This window comes from Coenobita brevimanus, chromosome 60 (assembly GCF_032717465.1).
Source record: "Coenobita brevimanus isolate Jiangsu-jjx chromosome 60, ASM3271746v2, whole genome shotgun sequence".
Classification (NCBI taxonomy): domain Eukaryota; kingdom Metazoa; phylum Arthropoda; class Malacostraca; order Decapoda; family Coenobitidae; genus Coenobita; species Coenobita brevimanus.
Window position 1 is genome coordinate 38,482,895 of NC_137013.1, and position 22,089 is coordinate 38,504,983.

General features: G+C 39.3%; 1 protein-coding gene across 2 annotated transcripts; it reads left to right on the plus strand.

The window, feature by feature from the left end:
* The first annotated feature begins 385 nt into the window (after window positions 1–385).
* Window positions 386–18,717, plus strand: Sas10 (UTP3 small subunit processome component Sas10). Of its 2 annotated transcripts, none has more exons than XM_080275048.1 (11): window positions 386–514; window positions 3,928–4,132; window positions 7,199–7,403; window positions 9,608–9,726; window positions 10,407–10,542; window positions 13,456–13,573; window positions 13,819–13,924; window positions 14,280–14,389; window positions 15,401–15,603; window positions 16,198–16,361; window positions 18,130–18,717. In XM_080275048.1, the coding sequence occupies exons 1-11, from the start codon at window positions 498–500 to the stop codon at window positions 18,217–18,219; spliced, it is 1,473 nt and encodes a 490-aa protein (XP_080131174.1). In that variant the 5' UTR covers window positions 386–497; the 3' UTR covers window positions 18,220–18,717. The 2 variants fall into 2 exon arrangements, with proteins under 2 accessions (XP_080131174.1, XP_080131175.1); XM_080275049.1 differs by having other exon boundaries at window positions 10,410–10,542.
* Window positions 18,718–22,089: the final 3,372 nt, after the last annotated feature.

The window sequence follows — 22,089 nt, forward strand, 5'->3', positions numbered from 1 at the left end:
TTTGTTTCAGCGTTCTTGTGCACAGCATTATGGGATCTTGTGCGTTTGTGTGTTGTAAGCCGGATTTCATCGGATATCTAGCTAATAATAATTTCTATATATCTAGGTAAAAAAACTACATATATATTGATTCTATAATACGTTTTCTTTTCCTCTGCTATTATTTCAGCCTCTTTTTGCCACATATCCTTGTCCTTTTCCTCTCCTTGAACTCTGTTACTCAGTTAGTGGACATAATTTTAAAAGTGTTTTTTCAATGTATTTTCAGCGACACTGACTATAGTGTGCTTAGGGTGTTGTCACAAATTTACAAACTTCTCAGCCTTTGTTTACCTACCCAGCTGTCCCGAATCCCTGAGGTCGAGCACGCGGCTGCGAGGACTGAGGAGGAAGAAAACCTCAGACATCATAATTATCATATTGGTATATTGCGTGATTGCGGCTGATTTGGGAGGAACAACCCAAGAGTCATTGTTTGATAAAACTGTTACCACACCATGGGAAAGAAAAGAAAGTAAGTGTACCACGACGTGTAGGCTGTGGTATGAAGCCTATATCGATAATATCTTGGGTAACTGTTGACTGCTTTCTTGGTTGCGTAGTACAGGTAAGTTTGGCACAGTACAATCGCACGAGTATATTTGAAGTTTATAATTACGGTACCAGAAATAGTTAATCTAACATTAGCAAGGAGCTTTACCACAAGTTTTTCGGATACCTTTGACTGTTGCTCTGTATGCTTATATTCCTTCAGTTTGAGATTTTTTTTTTTTCTTTTTCGTAAGTGGTTTAATTTAAGCACCAGAAAGACCATACCAATTTCGGTAAATGTATGATTTATTTGAGACAGTAGAAGGGCCTTTACAATTCATATTCCTCCATTTCATTTTCTGTATTTGTCAGACTATATTCAGGGTGGTAAATTACCTTTTTCTGCTGGAAAATTCCCCCTTTTTTATCATCACATTCCTTAAGCCATACCAACGATTGTTTGTTTATGGCATGATGGAAGAATCTTGCTCGGCATACTGAAAGATGGATTTCGTTTCCTAACTTCCCAACAGGATGCTAGGCTAGGTTAGGTTAGATTAATTAGGTACAGTTAAGCAAGATCAGGTTAGGTTAAACACTTAGGTTAGGACAGTCACTTCAGTCATTATGCCTAACAAATCAACAAGTTGACACAGCGGAACATACAGTAGCTAAAAACAATGAGGAAACAAATTTTGCATGAAATGTTTATTTACCACCCCTGAAATAATCCTCTCACTTGTTATTGCTTTTCTTTCCTTTACAGGTGGCTTTACATTGAGTGACAAGCCAAATGGTTTCCTGTAAGCCAAGAAACCATTTACAATGCTGGGTGGTAACCATATAACCAAACTATACGTGCTCCCTACGTGTCAGCAAGTGGGTTGGTGGAGGGTTAGTGCCTTCCCCGTAAAACAAATAATTCAAAGTCAAATGGCCACCTCTTACGGGATTATGGCGTCTGGCAATAAATAGAAATAATCAGAAAACTATAACAGACTATCAGGAAGAAGAAGAACTGATTTAGGAAGGTGCTTCTACTGCCTCAAATAAAGCATATGTTTACCCCAATTTCTTCTTATTCTTCCAGTTTGTTTTCAGTATTTCATAATTTTTATGGTGGCAAATGAGAGTTTCATGATGGCGGTATATGTTTCCCTGTTTTTTTTACTCACATTTTGTTTTCCAAACGTGTTGTTTCTTGAGTGACAGGAATGTATGAGGAAAGTAACAGATGAGAGGGTGAAAAGCTAGGATACTAGAGAATGAAAAAGAAATAATAATGTGGGGAAAAAATGAGTCTGAAAATGTACGTTGTAGGGAATGGAGGCAAGAAAAGGTGTACAACAACAAACAAAGATTAGTCATTGTGTTCAGGTGTAGAACAAATAAGTTGAGCCTGAATGACAAAAAGATACAGTGTAGAAGAAACGAAGTGTAATACCTGTATGTGTGAAACTTAATTATAAGATCTAAAGCACTATGTTATGGTGTCCAGCATGTAGGGAAGGAAGAAAGAAGTATGAGAGATGACAGCAATTATACGTAGAAAAGGAGAGAATAGGCTACTTGGGGAATATTTGTTTAGTATTGAGGACAGTGAAGAAGCTGAAGAAAGAATTTACAAGGTTTGGGTAATAAGGGAAAAGACAGTGACAAGGAATACACTCAATCCTCGTAAATCGCGTGTTCATAAATCACGGATTCGTAAATCACGGCTAGGTGGCCGTCAGACTGCCGGCAACCTTAAATCACGGTTGTCACGAAAATCGCGGATCTAGGCACCCAAGTGGGCCTTTTCCGAGGAGAACCATAAACCGCGGCATTCAAACTGAAAATCGCGACCCAACAACCAATCACCGCGCGTCCCTGGTGGCATATGTGCATACTAATCTCGCCATGTTGTTGTTGTTCTTGTCCCGCCAGTCCGCACACTACAGATTGTTGCCGTGGAGTAGGAGAGTTACCCGCCTTTTTTGTGCAACTTCCCCCCGCCTCCTACCTGCCATGACCCCTCCCAACCTCCCAATGAAGCGCTCTAAGCAGTATGACGTCAAGAAGCTGCCGCAGTTGTCGTACAGTCAACATTTGGAGCTCATTTGTTGTGTTGAGAAGGGAGAGAAGTTTTCAAAGCTGTTGAAAGAGTTTGGGAAGAACAAGTGCAGAGAGGTTCTAAGTTCTTCCCAACTCCACCCCACTCCATTCACTTAAGCAATTTCGTCATAGGATTAAGGTGAGATCCCTTAATACATGCACTGAATATTCCTAAATTTGTATGATTGTGTTTGATGGTGCCTAGATAGGTGTAGGTATGGTGCTGTGGGGGCGAGTTGGCCGAAGTCCAGACCCAAATTAATTTTTCACTTAAGAGTTATTATTCATAATTCACGGAATTCATAAATCACGGCAGTGGTCCAGACCCAAATTGCTGCGATTTACGAGGATTGACTGTAGTTAGAATTGAAGACAAGATTCATACTACAAAAAGACACACAGCTTTCTTTCACCCTATCAGTGCTAGGGATCTTTTCCAAGCTGAATAAAATCATGTGTAAGCAGCTTGAATAAACTTGAAAATATGTCACCAGATAGAAGGGGTTAATAAATATTGTAGGTACAGTAGAGATGTACTGATACCAAAATATTGACCAATACCGATACCGATACCACAAAATTGGACCGATACCGATACCAGTGAGGGAGGGTGGTGCCTGCTGTCTGAGGGCTGTGGCAGGGCCCTAAGCTGCTGATGCGAGGCTACCAGCCCGTCTCGTACATGTCCGTAGTGGCAGATGTGGCTCATTACCAAAGAATGTACTGTATTACTACACACCATGTACTCAAAATAATATGATGCTAAATAATTGGATATTACCAATAATTTTTTTTTTCATCCCTATAAAACATCCAAATTCTGTTTCAAGAAATACCTGCCAGTGAGTGATATGCTATGCACTAAATTGTTTTTAAGTATCGATAGTATTGGCAGAAAATGAGCCGATACCGATACTCAAAAAATGGGCCGATACCACTGATACTGATACATCGGTACATCTCTAAGTTACGAATTGAACAGCCATCATATACCAGTTTCAAGCCTACCTCAAGATCAGTCCTTGCTAAACTTTGTATATACCATATCTGCTCTTACTGTAGCTTTTCCTCCACTGCATATCATGTATTATGTATTATTCCTAGCAGTGGTGTATGACTTACTGATACTTATTATTTTTTTAGTACTCATGACTTACTGATACTCATTATTTTCTGAGTACTCATGACTTACTCCATATTTTCTTAGTACTTTACCTGCCATATTGTCTGTTTGTTTGTCTTATCACGGACTTGAAATGCAGTACTGTAATATAGTCTGTAATGTTTTTTTTTCACCTTCAGGTTGGGTCATGGAGCTCAGAAATCAAAGGTCCATAACCAACAAGCGGAAGTGGATGACTCCACATCTGTTGTTCAGCAGCCTTGTTTAATTGACCCAACAAGTAGAGGATATGTTTACGATGCAGTGGATGACTATGAAGATAGGATTGATGGAGTGGCACTCAACCGTGCCACCAAGATGATGGCCAGGAAGAGTCGGGCGCGGGTAAGTTGAACTTCAACACCTACAAAGTATACAGTACTGTACTGTAGGCTATTGACATGCATGACTGTGGAGTGTGGTTGGTATGCTTGTTGCAGACTAACTATATATGTCAGTATTATTGCTTCACATCCTAATCCATGCTTAATTTAATCCATTATTTGCTCTACAGTATTTTGTTGTAGTTAAGCTCTTCTTATTTTCAGTTTTTATATGGATAAACACATTACCGTTGTTACAGAACTGTCAAAGTATGGTCGCATTGCCCTACCAGCAGAAAATGTGGCCTGATTCGTTTAAAAAAAACACAAATAGGCTATGTGATACAAGGGAGAACTTGAGGCAAAAATATGTACAGTAAACTCCTGATTATCTGGCATAATAGAGCCAAAGGCCTGGAGTATACTGTCAGAATGCCAGATTATGCAAAAGTCCCCCCTAGGGGCCCCTAGCTCCCCAACCCTATAACATTTATCCACTGTAACCCCTACAAAATGCTTTAAAATGTCAAAAAGCAGCTAACAGACACTCCTAAAAATGAAATACTATAATTTACTCTTAAGTGCACAGAGATTTATGTACAGATATAATTTCATGTTGATGATGGGGGTAATATCAAAGTCCCCTCAGCTGGGAGACCCATTTTCTTTCACCCAGCAGTACATGTACTGTATAATTTTACATTGTAAACACTAGAAGTTGTTGAAAATCAGCTAAAAGGTGTTCCTAATATTGAAATACTGTATGTACTGTGAAGTACACTGTACTATGATATACAGAAACACATTTCATGTTGATGTTGATGGTGGTGATGATGATGATGATGATGATGATGGTGGTGGTGGTGGTGATGTAAACATTATTGGAAAATACTGTACAATAACACTCAAAATAAACAATCAAAACAGAAAAAAAAGAATAAAATGAAGCATGCTTCACTACTGTACTGTACTGTGTACACCATACTGTACTTATTTTATCAAAATTGTAGCAGATGACTCTGCCGCACAGAACACAACAAAACTTTTGTCTTGTAGTAGCAAGGACAAACTTCACTTGGGAAGAAATAGTTGTCTAAATGCTTTTATATATTGTGTTAATGATTCCTTTGTAGCATGATTATTTTGCTTAGTAAAATAAACACATTCTTATCAACTATTCTTGTGTGGTAACACAATTTAATTGACTTTTCTTTCCAATATACCTTCATCGGTGCCTTAGCAGAATTCAACAGTCGCTTGTATAATGCAGTAGTGTACACTTCAGAACATTGTAAGTTGTACTTACCAGAGAGAAGAGCAGAGGGAGGGACTGGGGAGGCAGCAGTATAATGTGTCTGAAAGCCATCAGCACTAGAAGGCCAGTCAGATTTTGGAGGGAAACCCATTGCAATGTTGCTATTTAATAATAATAATGTTTTGGAAGAGGCATAGAGTGCAGTGTAGGTTCAGTTGAGTATGATGTGTCTGAAAGCCATCAGCACTAGAAGGCCGGTCAGATTTTGGAGGGAAACCCATTGCAATGTTGCTATTTAATAATAATGTTTTGGAAGAGGCATAGAGTGCAGTGTAGGTTTGGTTGAATATCAGTGCCATAGAATGGAGGAGTACAGTGGAGAGTAAGAGAATATCCACCTTCTTGCTGCCAACCAATAAAACTCTGCATTAGGATTCTCCCTCCCCTGCCTTAGTCAATCAAAACCCTTCTACTCCTAACCGCTGCTGCTAGGCCCACCAAACATCCCATGAGCTGCTTGGCCCACCAATCGTCAGTCCTCCCTCCATCCCTCCCTCAACACTCCACCTCTTTCATATTACAGTTCATGTACAGTATAACCTTATTCTTTTTGTACATTTTATTTCTTTGTTTTCTTTTTTTGTGATTGTGGCTGGATGTTTGATGACAACAACTGTCTCATGCAGGATATTAATGTACTGGTACTTTTTAGCCAGGTAGTGTAAACGATTTTATGCTTTCTGCTGGATACAATTTTAATTCAGCCATTAGCTACGCCAAATAATGTCGTATGCCAGGTAGTGCCAAGAAGGATAATGGGGAGTTTACTGTAGTTAAACCTTGCCAAGAATTTCCAAACATATTACACAATATTATTAATGATAGGTCAGTCGGTTTTAAAGCAACACAAAATGCAGCACGGTTAAGTTTGTAATAATAAAAGAAAGAAATTATTAAAGAAACCTGTACTAATGCAGGAAAAGTCAGCTATCTTATTGCCAATACTGAGCTGGGAATTGAACCCGGGACTGTCAGATGAGAGCCAGGCATCATTGCACTGTACCACAACCATATGAAAGTTGTCTCACCTTGTCATATACTTGTAACCAAGGTAGCCTGCCCCCCATTGTGGGCCTGAAATGGAAGCGGCAAGCCCCTGGTACTTTGGCAAGTAGAAGCTTTTAACCATACCTGAAGCACATCCAACAACTAACGCAGGAAAAATCAACTAATCAGTCAACGTATTGCCATTACTGTGCCGGGAATCAGACTTGGGAATTGTGTAGGAAAACCAGGCAGCTCTCCACTGTACATGACCAGCTTCAAGTATGTGACAAGGTGAGACAAGTTTTTACCTGGTCATGGTGCAGTGGAAAGCTGCCTGGCTCCATCTGAGAGTCTTGGGTTCAATGCTTGGCATAGTATTGGTGATATGTTAATTAAAACACTGAATTATGAACATCTACCAGGTACATAAGTACTTGTTCACTGAGTTTTCCCAAGACAAGAGACTGCCGTTGTGGGTTGCCCAGTCCATAAGCCTAGGTTGTCATATCGTGCTACCAGTAGGTTTACTATTTATTTATTTAGTACTTCTTGCTCCTCTTTTTTTTTTTTCATGATTAGAAACATCATCAATATGTCTTCTCAAAAACTGAGATAAAATTCTTGAACTGAAATAATGCCTTGGCTTCTTTTACTGCTGTAAACAGACTATTGGCACATATATCCATTGTTCTTATTACAAACTACTATCCCAGCAGTTTGTCGTTGTTTGGTGATGTTGCATGCATACTATCTCTTTATGCTATTTCTGATTTCATTGTTTATCAGGAGCAAGTTCTGGCTATTGACACCAGTTCCTCAGACAACGAAGGTGATAATGATGACGATGCTGATGAAGACAGTGATGAGGATAAGATGTTCATGGAAGACGACATCGTGGATGAACCCGAGGAACTAGAACCAGATGACCGAGCATGGGGCAAGAACAAACGGAGGTACATTGGCACCGACACCACTGATGAAAGAATACATAGTAAGAATAGAATATATGCCTGTGTATTTGGGGACATTTTTATTTTTTCCTTTTACTATTTTCACATCCCATCTTTTTTGGACACCAACTCACCCCATCCTTAGGTGGGAAAAAGATATTGATGATGATGATGTTGTCTTTCTACGCTTTGCAGTCAGCTTGTAAGGTTAGCCCTATCAGGTTTCAGCCCCAGGTCAGATTACATCTGTTTTAGAGTTAGTCACCCTTGTGCTGACATGCATCTTCGTGTCGCGAAATTTTTCCTTGATCGGTCTGTGTAAATACACTTTTTGTGATAGAATGCAGGTTTGGTATCATTTTAAAGCTGAATAGTTGTACTTTATCATAGTAAGTTAAAAAAAGGTAAACAAATTAAAAAGTCAAAATGGTGATTTGAAATTAGGTGAAAACCAAACATTTTATGCCTTGCTGTAGAAAAATATTTGCCAAGAATAAAGTAATAAAGATATATAAATTGGGTTTGCTCCCAAACCCAGTGAAATGACAGGGGACAGGGCAACTTGGAGGCGATTTGTTTGTGGCCACCCCAAACGGGATTGAGGCGTCTGGCAATAGATAGATAGATAGATAGATAGAAATTGAGTTTGAACCTTGCAGAATTACAATAAATTACGTTTACAATGATACCAAGTAGAGTTTTTGGCCATTTTTGCATATTATTGCACGGTAAAGCCAAAGGAAAAAGATGCACAATTTTGCATGGTTCACGGCCACATATTCACTTAGCGATCATTTTCTTTGGCCTGTCTATCTATCTATCTATTGCCAGATGCCTTAATTCTGTAAGGGGTGGCCACAAACAAATCGCCTCCCTGTCACCATGTCTCCCGCCATTTCATTGCCCTGCTCCCAGCTCACATCCCCCTCTCTCATATACCTCTCCACTCCATCCCTCCATCTCATCCTTTGGTCAGTCTGTATAAATATACTTTTCATGATAGAATGCTGGTTTTTGGTGTCATTTTAAAGCTGCATACTGTAGTTGTACTTTATCATAATATGTTCAAAAAAGGAAAACATCATCATCATCATCAGCAGCAGCAGCAGCATCATGAGGTGTATGGTATGTAGGAGGACTACTGGGCCCTGGGAGCAGGCTGTGAAGCCTATGCCCAGTGTCGGACCAAAAAAAAAAAAAAAAAAAAAAAAAAAAAAAATCCGGCCCTCCATTCCCACCCTAGGGAAGGGTGAGGAGTAGCAACGTCCAGACAACCCGAGTTTGCCCAATACAATGGGCCATGCTTCCATTCACTCATCATTCAAGCCCCCGGAATCCTGGGTCTATCTGATAGGCCCAAAACATTCATCACATTCTCTAGCTTTGCATAAACGTGTCCGATGGAGTCAATCCAGACGCTGTCATGTTAAAAGGTGTGCCAAATCCCTGATCATGCACAAACAAAGAAAATAAAAAGTCAAAATGACGAGTTGAAGTTATGACACTTAAAGGTGAATTATGATGAATGTACTGGTGTTACAAAAGTATCTTAAAAAGACACTTCAACACGCCCATGGAATCTCTGAGGTTGGATTTGAAATGACGCGTGAACGCATCATCGGAATCTCAAAGGATTAAGTTAGCAGAATTGGCTAAGATAAAGCATCATTGTATTATGTTGTACTGTATTTAGTTTCAGTGTGAATTTGCCCCTTTATATTTGACCTTGAATAGCGAGTTTTATTGGGCTCACAGAAACTTACCATGGCCAAAATGATAAAATTTATCTTGGTTCATGATTTGGTTTGGGAATGAAGAACTCTGTATTCTGTTCTACCTAACTCCGGGTTATTTTTTTTAGTTCAGAGAAACTCACCATTGCCAGAAGGGAATTAGCTACTGTGCTTGAAATTAAAGTTTGGGTATACTGTCCAGTGTGAGCATTAGATTACAGTCAAATTCACAGGTGTATATAGTTGGTTGTTATAATGTTTAATAATTTAAAATACAGTATGGCCTTTTTGGTTTTAAGCTTCATAAATCACCAGCTTAAGTTATCTTGAAGCTTCCTAGAGTTATATTTTGAGGTTGAGTTGTTGCATGACTTGTTTGTATTTTGCAAAGTAGGTAGTTGGGGGAGGGGGGTTCTTGTTTTAAACTTAATGAATGAGTAAGTAAGATACTGAAGTGTTATGGAGCTTTATTTTGTGAATGAGTTGTTGCATGATGTGTTTTCATTTTACAGAACAGGTGCGAGGTGAAGATGAAGAGCTGAGCCGGCTAGAAGAGGAGGCAGCACGCAAACTACAGGAACGCTTGGCTGCTGAACTGGACTACCTTCCAACTGATGACCTCATTCCTTTGGTGGGTGGCAGTGAGGCATTATGTTAAAACAGTAACACCAAGTTTCATATTACCCCATTTGACACTGAACAAAATAATACAGGTGGTAGAATGAATCAAGTATATCTGATATCAAGGCAGAAGAGGTTTTAGAGATTATTTATGTGTTCTTTCCTTTTATTTGAATGGATTCATACAGTAATGGTTTGAAAAAGTAATAATTTCATGGTACCTACATAAAAGATAATGAAATTGTTTAAAGTTTCTTAAGGAGAGATCTCATTTAATCCAAATGTAATAACATGGTGGTAGAATACAAAGGGGAGGGGGAACATCATTGAGGTGAAGGAAATTAAAGATTCTGATAAACAGACTGTTATAGTGGGAGTGGTTTAATTTAATTACAAATGAACATTTTTTTGCACAGAATGTACAGTAATATCTGAGTTTACCAGTGTCATATTTAAACTCCTTTGCTGTGTTAGGTATTAAATTTTCCACTGGCATTTGGAAAGTGTTGGTTATTCACTAACAGTTAACATCAAATGGAGGCTGTGGAAAATACTTTTTGGGAGCACCTGTATATTGCAGCAAAAGGTAAAAAGAATGTTGGTTGTTGCTGATGTACTTTACCTTTCCATCCATTTCTTTGGCTTTGTATTCTCTCCTCAGACTTCAGCAACTCTTTACTTAACCTACAGGAGGAGGAGGAGGCCAAGGAGAGTAAGGTTGAGTCAGCATTGGAGGTGAACTTATCTGGGTTGTCAAGATCCAAGAAGCTGCAGCTGCTTAGGACAGAATCCCCTGAGTTCATGCCATTACTGGAGGATTTGAAAGGTAGGTCCGAGAGTGAGGACTTACAGGAGTATGGTATGCTCTCATTATAGACATCATATTACATTCATTTTTGCCATTACATCAACTTCACATTACAGAAAAATTGTGTTAAAATATTCACAGTTGCTTTTAAGCTGAATTGCTGGTTCCTTCAGTTTATAACATTAGTTGCTTGAAAAAAAGTCTGTGACACTTTGGAACACATCCGTGACATACAGTGATGACTACCTGTTCTTACCTATACAGGCTATGAGGCATCCTGTAATATAGGGAGCCAAGTACCATTATGACATACAGTTATGAGAGGCACTGAAAAGGGATGCTCTCCTGTGGTGGCACTGATATGACCAAGCTGTTTCATTGCCCAGGCATACAGATTTGCCTCAGTGCCTTTGCTAGCCCCAGAAAGGAGGATGGTGGACTGCAGACGAAGGGCAGCTTCAGCCTGCGGTCCACTGGGTTCATTTTCTGATGAACATAGGGCCACAAGAACAAAAGCAAGGAAATAGAAAGTATGAAAATGGGAGAACTATCAACAGCATGTCCATTGAAATGAACACCACAATCACTCACACATCATTTAAACCTCCAAAATCCTCTAGAAGTCTGGTCATTTCTATTTCTCAGTAAAAGTCCTCTTATTCGGCATCTGGTCTTACGCTATTTCTGGTCTTTTGGTGGTTTTCATAGATACTGTAGTCCCATTACAAAAGTTCTTTGCTTTTCTGGCACATATGCTGAACCGATCGGCACCCTCACTGGGGTCACCATTGCCGCTGGTACCCATGTGTCCATAGTTGCCAATTTGGCGCTGTTGGCGCTAGATCTAGCGCTTTTCATAATGATTTAGCGCCAATAGATATACAGTAATCCCTCCAATATCCGACATAATAGAGCCAAAGGCATGTCCGGATAGTGATCCTGTCCGGATATTGGGCCCCAACCTCCTGGACTTGTACTTATGGACCCTAACTCAGAAAAACACCTATAAAACTCCCTCTGGACATGCATTGCACCTATTTAAGACCCAAATCACACCAATAAAGGACATAAAAGACTGAAATAAATGCAAAAGAACCTTAAAATGAAGTTTCAGAGGTGAGTTTATACAATATTAAACATTCTGGGAACTTACAAGTCCCTGGCTCCTGGACTGGTTTGAACCGCCAGTTTGCAGTCCACAGTTAATCCTCTGCACTCTAAATTCTAATTTCTTAACACTGCACAACACTGTAAATTCCCGTGTGTTCTAGTGGCGAGGTATTGCAGTTTATTTACTGTTTATTCACAAAAAACAAGCACCTGTGGCTTGCACTGCTATTAGCATCTGCTCTCGATCGGAGTTTGGCTGTGACTGTTGATGATGGCGGGGTAACAGAGTTGCCAGATCGCAACGGCCACATTACCAATCTCCTCAACTTTCATTACCAAATTTAACTTTTCATTACCAAATTCGTAAAGCTAGCATTTATTCTTCACTAATTATATATACAAGTGGAAATACATGTAATCACTCTCCTTATAATTAACACCATGTTGATTATTTTCACACTATGTAGGGTAGCAGATTAATCAGAGAGAGCAAACAATCCACCATCTCCATCCTGTGTATCCTCATACATGTGAAAAATCCATTTGGTAATGCATTATTCTGACTCATTACCAAACGAATTTTTCATTACCAAATTGGCCCACACTTGGTAATGAAAAATACCAAATGGCAACCCTGACAGGGGAGGGGGGAGGGGGAGGAAGGAAGGGGTGAAGGGACCATGGTGTAACAGCTGTTCGGCGCCAGGCGGCAATTTCAAATTATGGGAGGGAAAAAAGTCAGATTTTTTTCGATTTTTTTGCATTTTTTGGCCCATTTTGGGAATATTGGATCCCGGGACGATTATGTCCGGTTAGTGGGGATGTTCGGATATTGGGCGTTCGGATATTAGAGGGATTACTTTTCTTCTATATCTAGTGGCGCCTGGTGGTTGCCACTCAGGGATGAGTGAGGCTGGTCACTCTCATCTTAAATGTCAGGACCAACTTGCCTAGCCCCGGGCTCGTATGCTTCTCATGGGGCAACGTAGGATTGGATGATGGATAGATGGATTCTACATCTGGTGCATTTTGAAGTCCAATTTAATGCGAAAGAGTGAACAGTTCAGTATAGCTTAGTGTGTTTTAATATTGAGCTTAGCGCTTTTGAAGATTTCTGCTTGCCAACACTACATGTGCCATCAGCCATCATGACTTGTGAGTGTCTGGCTTTGTGAGCAGGACCTTTCAAAAGTTTGGAAACATTGTTGTGCTATTTTACGATGTACATATGTAAATACGCCTAGGTTATGGTAAGTTCATGTGTATTGTATCATTAAATACATTAAACAAAAGTTGCATATTAAATATTTAGTGCTTAGGGTTAACCGGTTACTTGCTAGACACTGTGATTGCACTGAGGTGACCGACCATGATTGCTTGAAACTTTCTGGCAGGTTTTCCCGGTCGTCTGGCAGTTTCTGCTCTTTCATCACCTGCTTTGTCCCAAAGATGCTGAATAAGAGGAATTTTACTGTATTTTGTTTTATTTATTACCAAATGATTATATGCTGTATAGGAGAGATCCCTCATAAAGAAGGGGTTAAGAGATGATGTACCAAAACCAATTGAATGAAGGTGTAAGCAAGCTTTTTATGATCATTTGTGGAACACATGTAGTTAGACATATGGTAATTGGCCTGCATCCCACATTACAGTGCATAGTTAACACTGGTAGGAAAGGTTAACCATTTTCTGTCATCACTACATGCATCAGAAATTATCATCAACCTTAAGGGGCTTGTCCTCATTTTTGTGCACCAAGATTTAATAGTACATCCTTCAGCATCTTTATGGTTAACATCAATTCCTTTTATTCAACAGAGAAATGTGAGGAACTACGAACATTCTTAGGTCCACTAATGGAAGGTGTGAGAGGAGGCCAGGTTATGTCTTCTACTGCCTGTCAGTACATTACCACAAAGTACCGTCTTGTTCTCAAGTGAGTCTGATTAATTAATGTCATAAAAATCTGTATTGTGTAAGGGAGATGTTCTGGTGGTCGAACCTCCTCAGTCAGTATCTCATGAAAATATGACAATGGTGTTGATGAATGTGTGGTCCATTCACTCATTGGTCCTCTCATATTTTTCTTTTCTTGCATTTTGGACTTTGCCACACACTGTCTTGAGTGAGAAAAATGGGGTTGGGCCGATGATGATGAATTTTTTTTTCATTTTCTGGCAGCTATGTGTGTGTTGTGAGTGCATACATGCTGATAAGGGTGAGCCAAACCTCTGTGAAGAACCATCCTGTCCTGGGAAGACTTGCACAGTACAGACAGCTGCTGCAGGTAAGGGCTGACTCCTGGGAAGCATCATCATTATCATTGTCATTGTCATAGTCATCATTATCACCATCATAATCATCATTGTCTTCATTGTTATCATCATTGCTAGTGCCATCATCATCAGCAGCAGCAGCAGCTAAGTAATTTTCTTTGGGATGAGATTGGATCAAGAAACAAATTAAAAGTATGAAAGTGGAAAAACTGTTGACAGCATGGGCAGTAAAATAGGTGAAACAGTCTTTCAAGCCAATAGAATCATGAATCCACTTCATAAGTAACCTTTTTTTTAGGGGGGGTATTTTTATCATTACCATTCATTTGTTATATAAGCTATTTTTCTTTTTTTGGTCTGTTGTAGGAGCTGTCCTTGTGTGATACGCAGCTAGAGCCGCATCTGAAGAACCTCGTCCCAATTATCAAGGCTTCCAAGGCCTCCAAGAAGTCATCAGCTAGTGCCAAGGAGATAAGGTCAGTATGTTTATTAATCCCTACAGTATAGTGATTTTTTTTTTTTCTACTATTACCAGATAATTCGTACAAGGCTGCCAGGTCCACTCATAGACCTTGTATTATAGATTGATCACTGTAATTTGGGCCAGATATTCATCCTTTTGTAGCTTATATCACAGTTCAGTGGTAGAAAAAGAAAATGCCACAGCTGTGCATTCTTTCCATTGTGCATCTTTATATATAGCATCATACAGTATAGTGTTAACCTAGTGTTATAACTCAACATTCAAGATGGAGTGATGGTAAGTTTGGGCCAAAAAAAGATCAGTGTGTGTATTAACCCATTCACTGTAAGGACTTTTTTTTTTTTTTCTGCCAAATGAGGAAGACAGAAAAAGACTGGACGAGGTCATAGAGTATGATATCAGGGTTAAGGGACTGTTTATAGAGGCTGATCAAGATCAGGTAGTGTGGAGAGCCGCCAGTAGGTGACCATATGCCAATGCATACAAAAATGTCGGAACCATTATAAATGAAGAGAGAATGCTGAAATATGAGTATGCAATTCCAGGCTAATAGCTGCTGTGGTGTAGCTATGGCAGGTACCAACATAATTTTAAATTCAATTTTGAGTTTGACTTCTGAGATGTATGTTCTTTTTCCCTTGAGAACAGCTCATGATGTATCACAGTTTATATTCATATTCTTTCTTCTTTAATAATTGATCCTTTAACACTGAGGATTCTATGACTCATCCACAACTGAATACCTGTATCATCATCTGGTGTAAACCAAACTATAATAGTGGTTACGTAACCATGGGAGGATAAAAGTATTGCACCACAATAGCTTTGCATGGAATGGTATAGGACTGGCTCTTACCATTTCTCTGGGCATACTGTTGATAGTTCTCTCACTTTCATACTTTCTCTTTCCTTGTTTCTATATTTTACATTACCCCATACTTAGGGGGCAAAAAAGGTCTGGATGATGATGATGGTGTACTGTAATCTAACCACTAACTTACAGGAAGCCAAAGAAAGTGCAGATTCTCAAGAAGAAGGACAAACATTCTGCAGCATCAGATCACAGTGCCAAACTTTCTGAACTTTTGCCTGATTTGGACTCTTCTGATGAGGAGAGGGCAGAGAAGAGTGACCAGAAGAAACAGGATGACATATTGCTGGATAAGGAAGCAGAAGTCAGCAGCGAAGGGGAGCAGGAACCTGTTGGTAAGTAGGGAATGATCAGTGGTAATAATTATAATGGTTTTTGTGGTGATGGATGGTGGAGGTTTTCCATCATGCAGTGCTATCAGTATACCCATAACCCTTTAACCATGCCATGCTGATAATGTGGCTAACTCAGCATACCATCCTATGCTGCAGTTCTGGTGTAAAATTTCCTGCTCCAAGTTTGAATCTTAGCTTTGACTAACACATAACCTGCATGACTATGAAATTTGTTTCCACAGCCATGACATTTGTCAAGATGCAAACAAACAAAACTTTCTCTCCTCTGTTCCTGCTGTCACATTCATTGTTGGTAAAAATGACAAGCTCATATAACATTAACATGAGTATTGTTTAAATGCTCATGCTAATTTTACATCTGAAATGTAAAATATATACCCTGGGAAATGAAATATAAAAAGTACATCCCTTGATGGAAGGCATTAAATATATTGGATTATGGTAACTTAACTTCAGACTCCTTTCACTTCAGATTGGAAAATGCAGTATAATTGGGTGTTACAGTACTGTTTTTATTCTTCATGCATAGTAAAAACTCAGCATTGATTCCTTCTGATGTCACTCTTTCAACAGAGAATGAAGCTGAGGATACATTAGATCCAGATGGGAAGCGTGCCATCACCTACCAGATCTCCAAGAACAAGGGTTTGCTTCCCTCACGCAAGAAGGAACAACGCAACCCTAGAGTCAAGTACCGGCGCAAATACTCCACCAAACTTAAGAAGAGGAAGGGACAGGTATGGGTTTTATTTTTACTTTCTTTAGGTATTGGTTGTTTTTACTGTTCTTGATTTTTTCTTCAGTGAACAATTAGAAGTACCCAGTGTGTGAATAATTAGAATTACTTCCACTATTTATTTCTATCCTCTCCCATATGCCTGGTAATTAATGGGTTTTTGTAATTGACATGATATGATGAGCAACAAAGCAGTGGCAGCTGATGGCCAGGGTCAGGTGGTGGAATCATTATTCATTAAAGAGAGCAAATGGATCTGTAGAGCTATGGATGGAAAGCTTGTGGAATATATGTAGGGAGTGTTTGGTTAGAAATTTCTAAAACTGTGTCTGATATTGTAAGGATAGCAATTAGTAACATGAATACGGCTTGGTAAAATGAAGAGGATAAAAGGGCAGTGGAGGGAAAAATATTGAAGTAGTTAGAGTGGTGGATGCAAGAAGGAGGTTTATGTGAAAGAAGAAGAGGGTATATGAGTGTGAGAAACACATGTCAAGACTAGTAAAGACAAAAATATAGTAGTAAATGATGATCCTAGAAAAAATGTAAACCATCTATATCCATCTATCATCCAATCCTATGTCGCCCCACAAAGGAGCATAGGAACCCGAGGCTAGGCAAGTTGGTCCTGACATTTAAGATGAAAGTGACCAGCCTCACTCGTGCCTGAGTGTCATTACTTGAGCAATAAACCCCAACCACCCCTTGGATATAACTTACACAGGCTCAACCCTATTGGGGCACCTTAATTACCCACTAAACCACCAGGTGCCATAATTTGGTTATATTGTTACCACCCAGCATAGTAAATGGTTTCCTGGTGTACAGGAAACCATTTGGCATGTCACTTACTGTAGAGTTACTCATAGGCAGAAGGAAGAAGAAAGACTGAAGGAAAAAAAAGACAGAACAGGGAGTGTAAAGGCACCCATAGGCAGAAGAAAGAGGAAAGAGTGTCTTTCTTTCCTTCACAAAGGCTTGAGTGTTGCAACTGCACAAGGCTTACATGAAGGAGTATTAGTGCCAGCTTTAACATATGGATGTGAGACTATGATGTGGCATAAAATTGAAAAGTCAAGAGTGAGAACAGTGGAGATGGGACTGCTGAGGAATGTATGTGGAGTACAGAGAGTGGATAAGATACGATATAATGTGGTTCGTGAAATGTGTGGAGTGAGGAAGTCTGTGGACACCAGAATCGAAGAGAGTGTGCTGAGTTGGTATGGTCATGTGGAGAGAATGGAAAAAAGTAGAGTGGTGAAAAATGTATATCTGAGCGAAGTGGGGAGGAGGCGAGGTAGGCCAAGGAGAAGGTGGAGAGATATTGTGGATGAGTGTGTGAGGAAGAGAGATATGGAAGTCGGTGAGGCTAGGGGACTGATAAGAGATGGAGCTGGCTGGTTGAATGTTGTGAGAAGAAGTGCATGATCAGGGGTTTGGCACCCCTTTTCAACAAGACAGAGTCCGGATTTACTCGATCATATTCGTTTATGTGGAGCTACAGAATGTGATGGAAATTTTTGGCATATCAGAATTTTTTTGGCATATCCGGTAGAGCCAGGATTCCAGGGACTTGAATGATGAGTGATTGGAAGCATGACCCATTGGAGTGGGTAGACTTGGGCTGTCTGGACGTTGCTACTCCTCACCCTGTCCTAGGGTGGGAAAGGAGGTCCGGATGATGAGAATAATTATTATTTTTATTATTATTTTAATTATTATTATTATTATTATCATTGTTACTATATTGTTACTGTGTACATTGGCAGGTGCGTGAGGTGAGGCGAGAGCTGAAGCGATATGAGGGTGAGGCATCAGGCATCAAGAGTCACACCATAAAGAGTATCAAGATTATGTAGATGATCTGTATGGTATGAATAAAAGCCTCTGTTACACCATCATCATCATCATCATCATCATCATTATCCTGACTTTTCTTCTGATCTGAGGATGATGTGAGGTAGGATCCAGAAAAAGAAAGAAAGTGGGGGAACTTATTGAAGTGGTGCCCAGCAGTCATTTTCACATCATTCAGTTTTCAGGAATCATGGCTTCACCTCACTAGCAAATCTTATGCACATTAATTTCTTATCCGAACCTCCTGGTATGTTGTTCCAAGATACTTTTATGTATACATATTCATCATTTATCATGTGGGTGTAAAGGGCATTTAATTGTTGTAATTTACTTATGATTATATGTAATAAAGAGATTTGAATTGCAGGAAGAGTTTCGGGACCCTGGTGTGGTGATGAAACCTGGTATTTGTGTAAAGAAATTGGAGAAAAGTGGCACAAGGAAGTAAGGTGGATAATATAAAAAAGGTCTTGATACAAAACAGGATTTGTTAGAGTGTGAGGGTGTGCTAATGCTTGTAATAATGTATGGATGTATGAAAGGTCTAAAGTTATGAAAGTGAAAAAGGGACTGTTAAGGAATACATGGGTTTTGTAGGCTGTGTTACATGCAGTTAGCAAGCACATGTTCCATTCTTGCATGGATTCATGAGATGTGAATAGGAAGTAGATATTGAAAAATCAATGAAATTCATTTTGAAGCATGTCATTGTCTTATACAGAGGACTGTCTATATTTTCTTTCATTTCCTGCTCTGATTATCACTGATAATGTTATGGATTGCTTGAGAAAATGGCTGATATTGGCTCAGGTTTAATCTCCCTGGGGTGATGGATGTTGTTTTATTATTTAACCCACCGCGTGCCAGTGCCGTTTTAAAATGGTCTGACACAATGCCATGGCCAGTGCCCGTGCCGTTTTAAAATGGTTTAAAATAAAAAACTTCACTGTGACCGCATTTTTCAAGATTTGTGAGTAAAAATTGGCAGGCATGTAAGGTAACTGTTCCTCTACCATGCCTCAGGCTGTCAAGGCCATACACTCACTCGCTCCCCCCCTCACACTCGCTGTGCCTCACTCTGCCTGTGTGCCTCACCCAGTGCTGTACATAGTGAAGGCATTTTGTAAATATTTTCATGTAAGTGTAAGTTGTAAATATTTTCTTGTAAGTGTAAGGACTAGATAGGGAAGTCAAGTTGTAAATACTTTCTCGTAAGTGCCAGGACTGTACATAATGAAGTCAGGTTGTACCTATCTTCAAGTAAGTGTAAGATGATGCACTCACAGTGAGAAAGACACGCAAATTGTGGTAGATGCTGAAGTAATAAGTAATCAGAAAAGTGTACTGAACATTGCTATACCTTCCCAACATAAATACCTGAGTATACCTTACACAGCAAACAGCTTTCTTACGTATGTGGTGAGCGTGAGAGAGCAGCTATACCTGTACATGAGTATGCAGGACTCATTAAAACTCATTTCCGAGCCTCGGTGAGCATTTTAATGGCGAAATTCTTTGTTTCCACATCAAAATCTATCATTTTAGCCAAAAAATAAAAAAGGTTAAAAAATGGCTAACACTGGGGTGACCCATAGGGCTAAAAATAGCCGGCACGCGGCTGGTTAATGTTAGCTGGAGCTAGAATTCAGGGGTTTAAATGCTATGTGGCTTATTTCACTGCATATGTTGTTGATAGCTCTCCTGTTTTTGTAGCTACATCTTTCTTATTTTAGGAACCTAGATTATCCCAACCTTAGGTGGGAGAGGATAGGTCAGAATGATTATGCTGGAAGATAAGTATTGCAAAGGCTTAGGTGGCTTGCCTACCCTTAAATGCTTGACAATGGTAGCCTAGCCTTGGGTGCCATACATTCCAAATAGGATGTTATGATATTGGCTGATATACTCCATTTACTTAAACTTGAGCTAAAGTTGCCATCCCTAAATCTTGAATGCTGAGGTGTAATGATAGATTAAAACTAGATTACGATGCTTGTTGTAAAAAAGTGCTGTGTAAAGGATGTACTGTAGAGCCTTAGCACTCTTTTTTTGCCACTCAGCTACATGAAAAAAAAGCTACAAAAGGACAGAAATTTGTGCCAGTCATTGTATCATATTATATCATTGACAAAGACTCCAAATGCCAAGTTAAGGTAAAAAGGGTATACCTGTCAGTTACCCAGTATGGTAGGGTTAGTAGGAGTTGAATACAGGTACTGATTATAAGTCAGGGAAATATTTCAAAATATTCTTTTTCATACAGATGGTACTCTAAATATGAGGGAACTGGCTAAACAGCTTCTTAGATACCAGTGAAACTTCAGTAGGCAGTGTTTCTGTAAATTACTATAAACTTTATAGCAAAAACATAAGATAAAAATGGCAACTCATTATGAGGACTTAAAATAGTTAAGTTTCTGGGCTTATTTCAACGCAGTAATTATGATGGAAGGATTCGAGGATGATTTTCATATTACAGTAGCTGGAGCCAGAAATTTTGAGGATGATGGTATGGCTCACATACTACCACTTGGGGTGAGTGGCTGTTCACTTGCTTAAGAGGTTGGGACTGGTACCGTAGCTACAAGCTGTTATGCTGCTGATGGAATAGTAAATTGGAGGACAACAAATAAATGGATGTATGACTCATTTCACTGGCCACTTGTGGTACTTCTTTTATGTTTTCCTACACCTAAAAGTTGATGTACTTACACCTTATGGTCCTGGAGAGGGTTGTCTTCATGTGGTGGCCCCAGTATAACTGGGTGGTTTTGCTGTCCAATTATACAACTGTCTTTGAACTTCTTATCCTGTAAAAGGAGGATGATAGGCTCCAGGACAAGGGTATTTGGCCAGCAATCCACTGGGTTTATATTCAGGTGAACCTAGATTTACTACAAACAAATCTATGTAGCGGTAGAGATATGATTATTGTGATAAAAATGATAATGAATTTTTATGAGCTGTGCCTGTGATGGCATAGTTTTGGAAACAATTGATTTCAATGGTACTTCTAAGTTATGATGCTATGAGGCCTCTTGTCAGATTCTCACCTCACAAAGATGTTACAGGTCCCATATGTTTCAAAATATGGCACTGCAGTGTAGAATATGCACAATTTTCAGTTACTGTATTCTAACCATTTAATAGGCTGACGGTTTATCTTGCTGCCACCAGATGATTATATTCAACTTAGATACTTCTAGCTGGAGCAGTTAGTCATAGCAATCATTAATATTCTAAGTATGAATAGAATAATCTGGAGGGAACAAGATGCAAAAAGATTTCATTTGGTTGTAAATATACAACATTATGGTGGATATGATTGTCTGGTGGTTATTGTTGTTTTTGTTGTGGCTCCAGGATAATTAGGATGTGAATCCAATGGATTGCAGGCTGAAGTTGCCCTTCTGCAGTCCACCAGCCTTCTTTTGGGAGATGGGAGGAGTTGGGGGATGTTTATATAAAAGGTAGCAGAATTGATGTTACCATGTTAATGTACTCCACTCCACTACCTGTATAATAGTAAAGAATATAAAAAGATTAATTGTTCTGAAGGATTAATGTTAATTGTTATATTCTGCATGTTGCCAAATCACATTATGGTGGGTGGGCTTCATCTGAAAATCCAGGCTAGTTTTAAAAAGTTTGGCAGATTGGTAGAGCTGATAATTGTTAAGAAGTTAATTTTGGGAGATCTATATTACAGTTCTTTTCACCATGCTTGATGGTGAAAAGAACTGCTAGGAAAGTGCTGAACTGCAATAATGGTTGATATTATTATGAAATCAGTTACCTGAGAGGAGTATGTACATTTACATGGAGAGACACACAAATAAGGAAGTAAAGGAGATTTGTGGTGTTGTGGAGAT

Excerpts from the sequence above, each read along its gene's own strand:
- Sas10 (XM_080275048.1), top strand. Across the intron at positions 7,404-9,607 it reads CACTGATGAAAGAATACATA|AACAGGTGCGAGGTGAAGAT; the intron begins GTAAGAATAGAA and ends TTCATTTTACAG. Across the intron at positions 9,727-10,406 it reads CTGATGACCTCATTCCTTTG|GAGGAGGAGGAGGCCAAGGA; the intron begins GTGGGTGGCAGT and ends CTTAACCTACAG.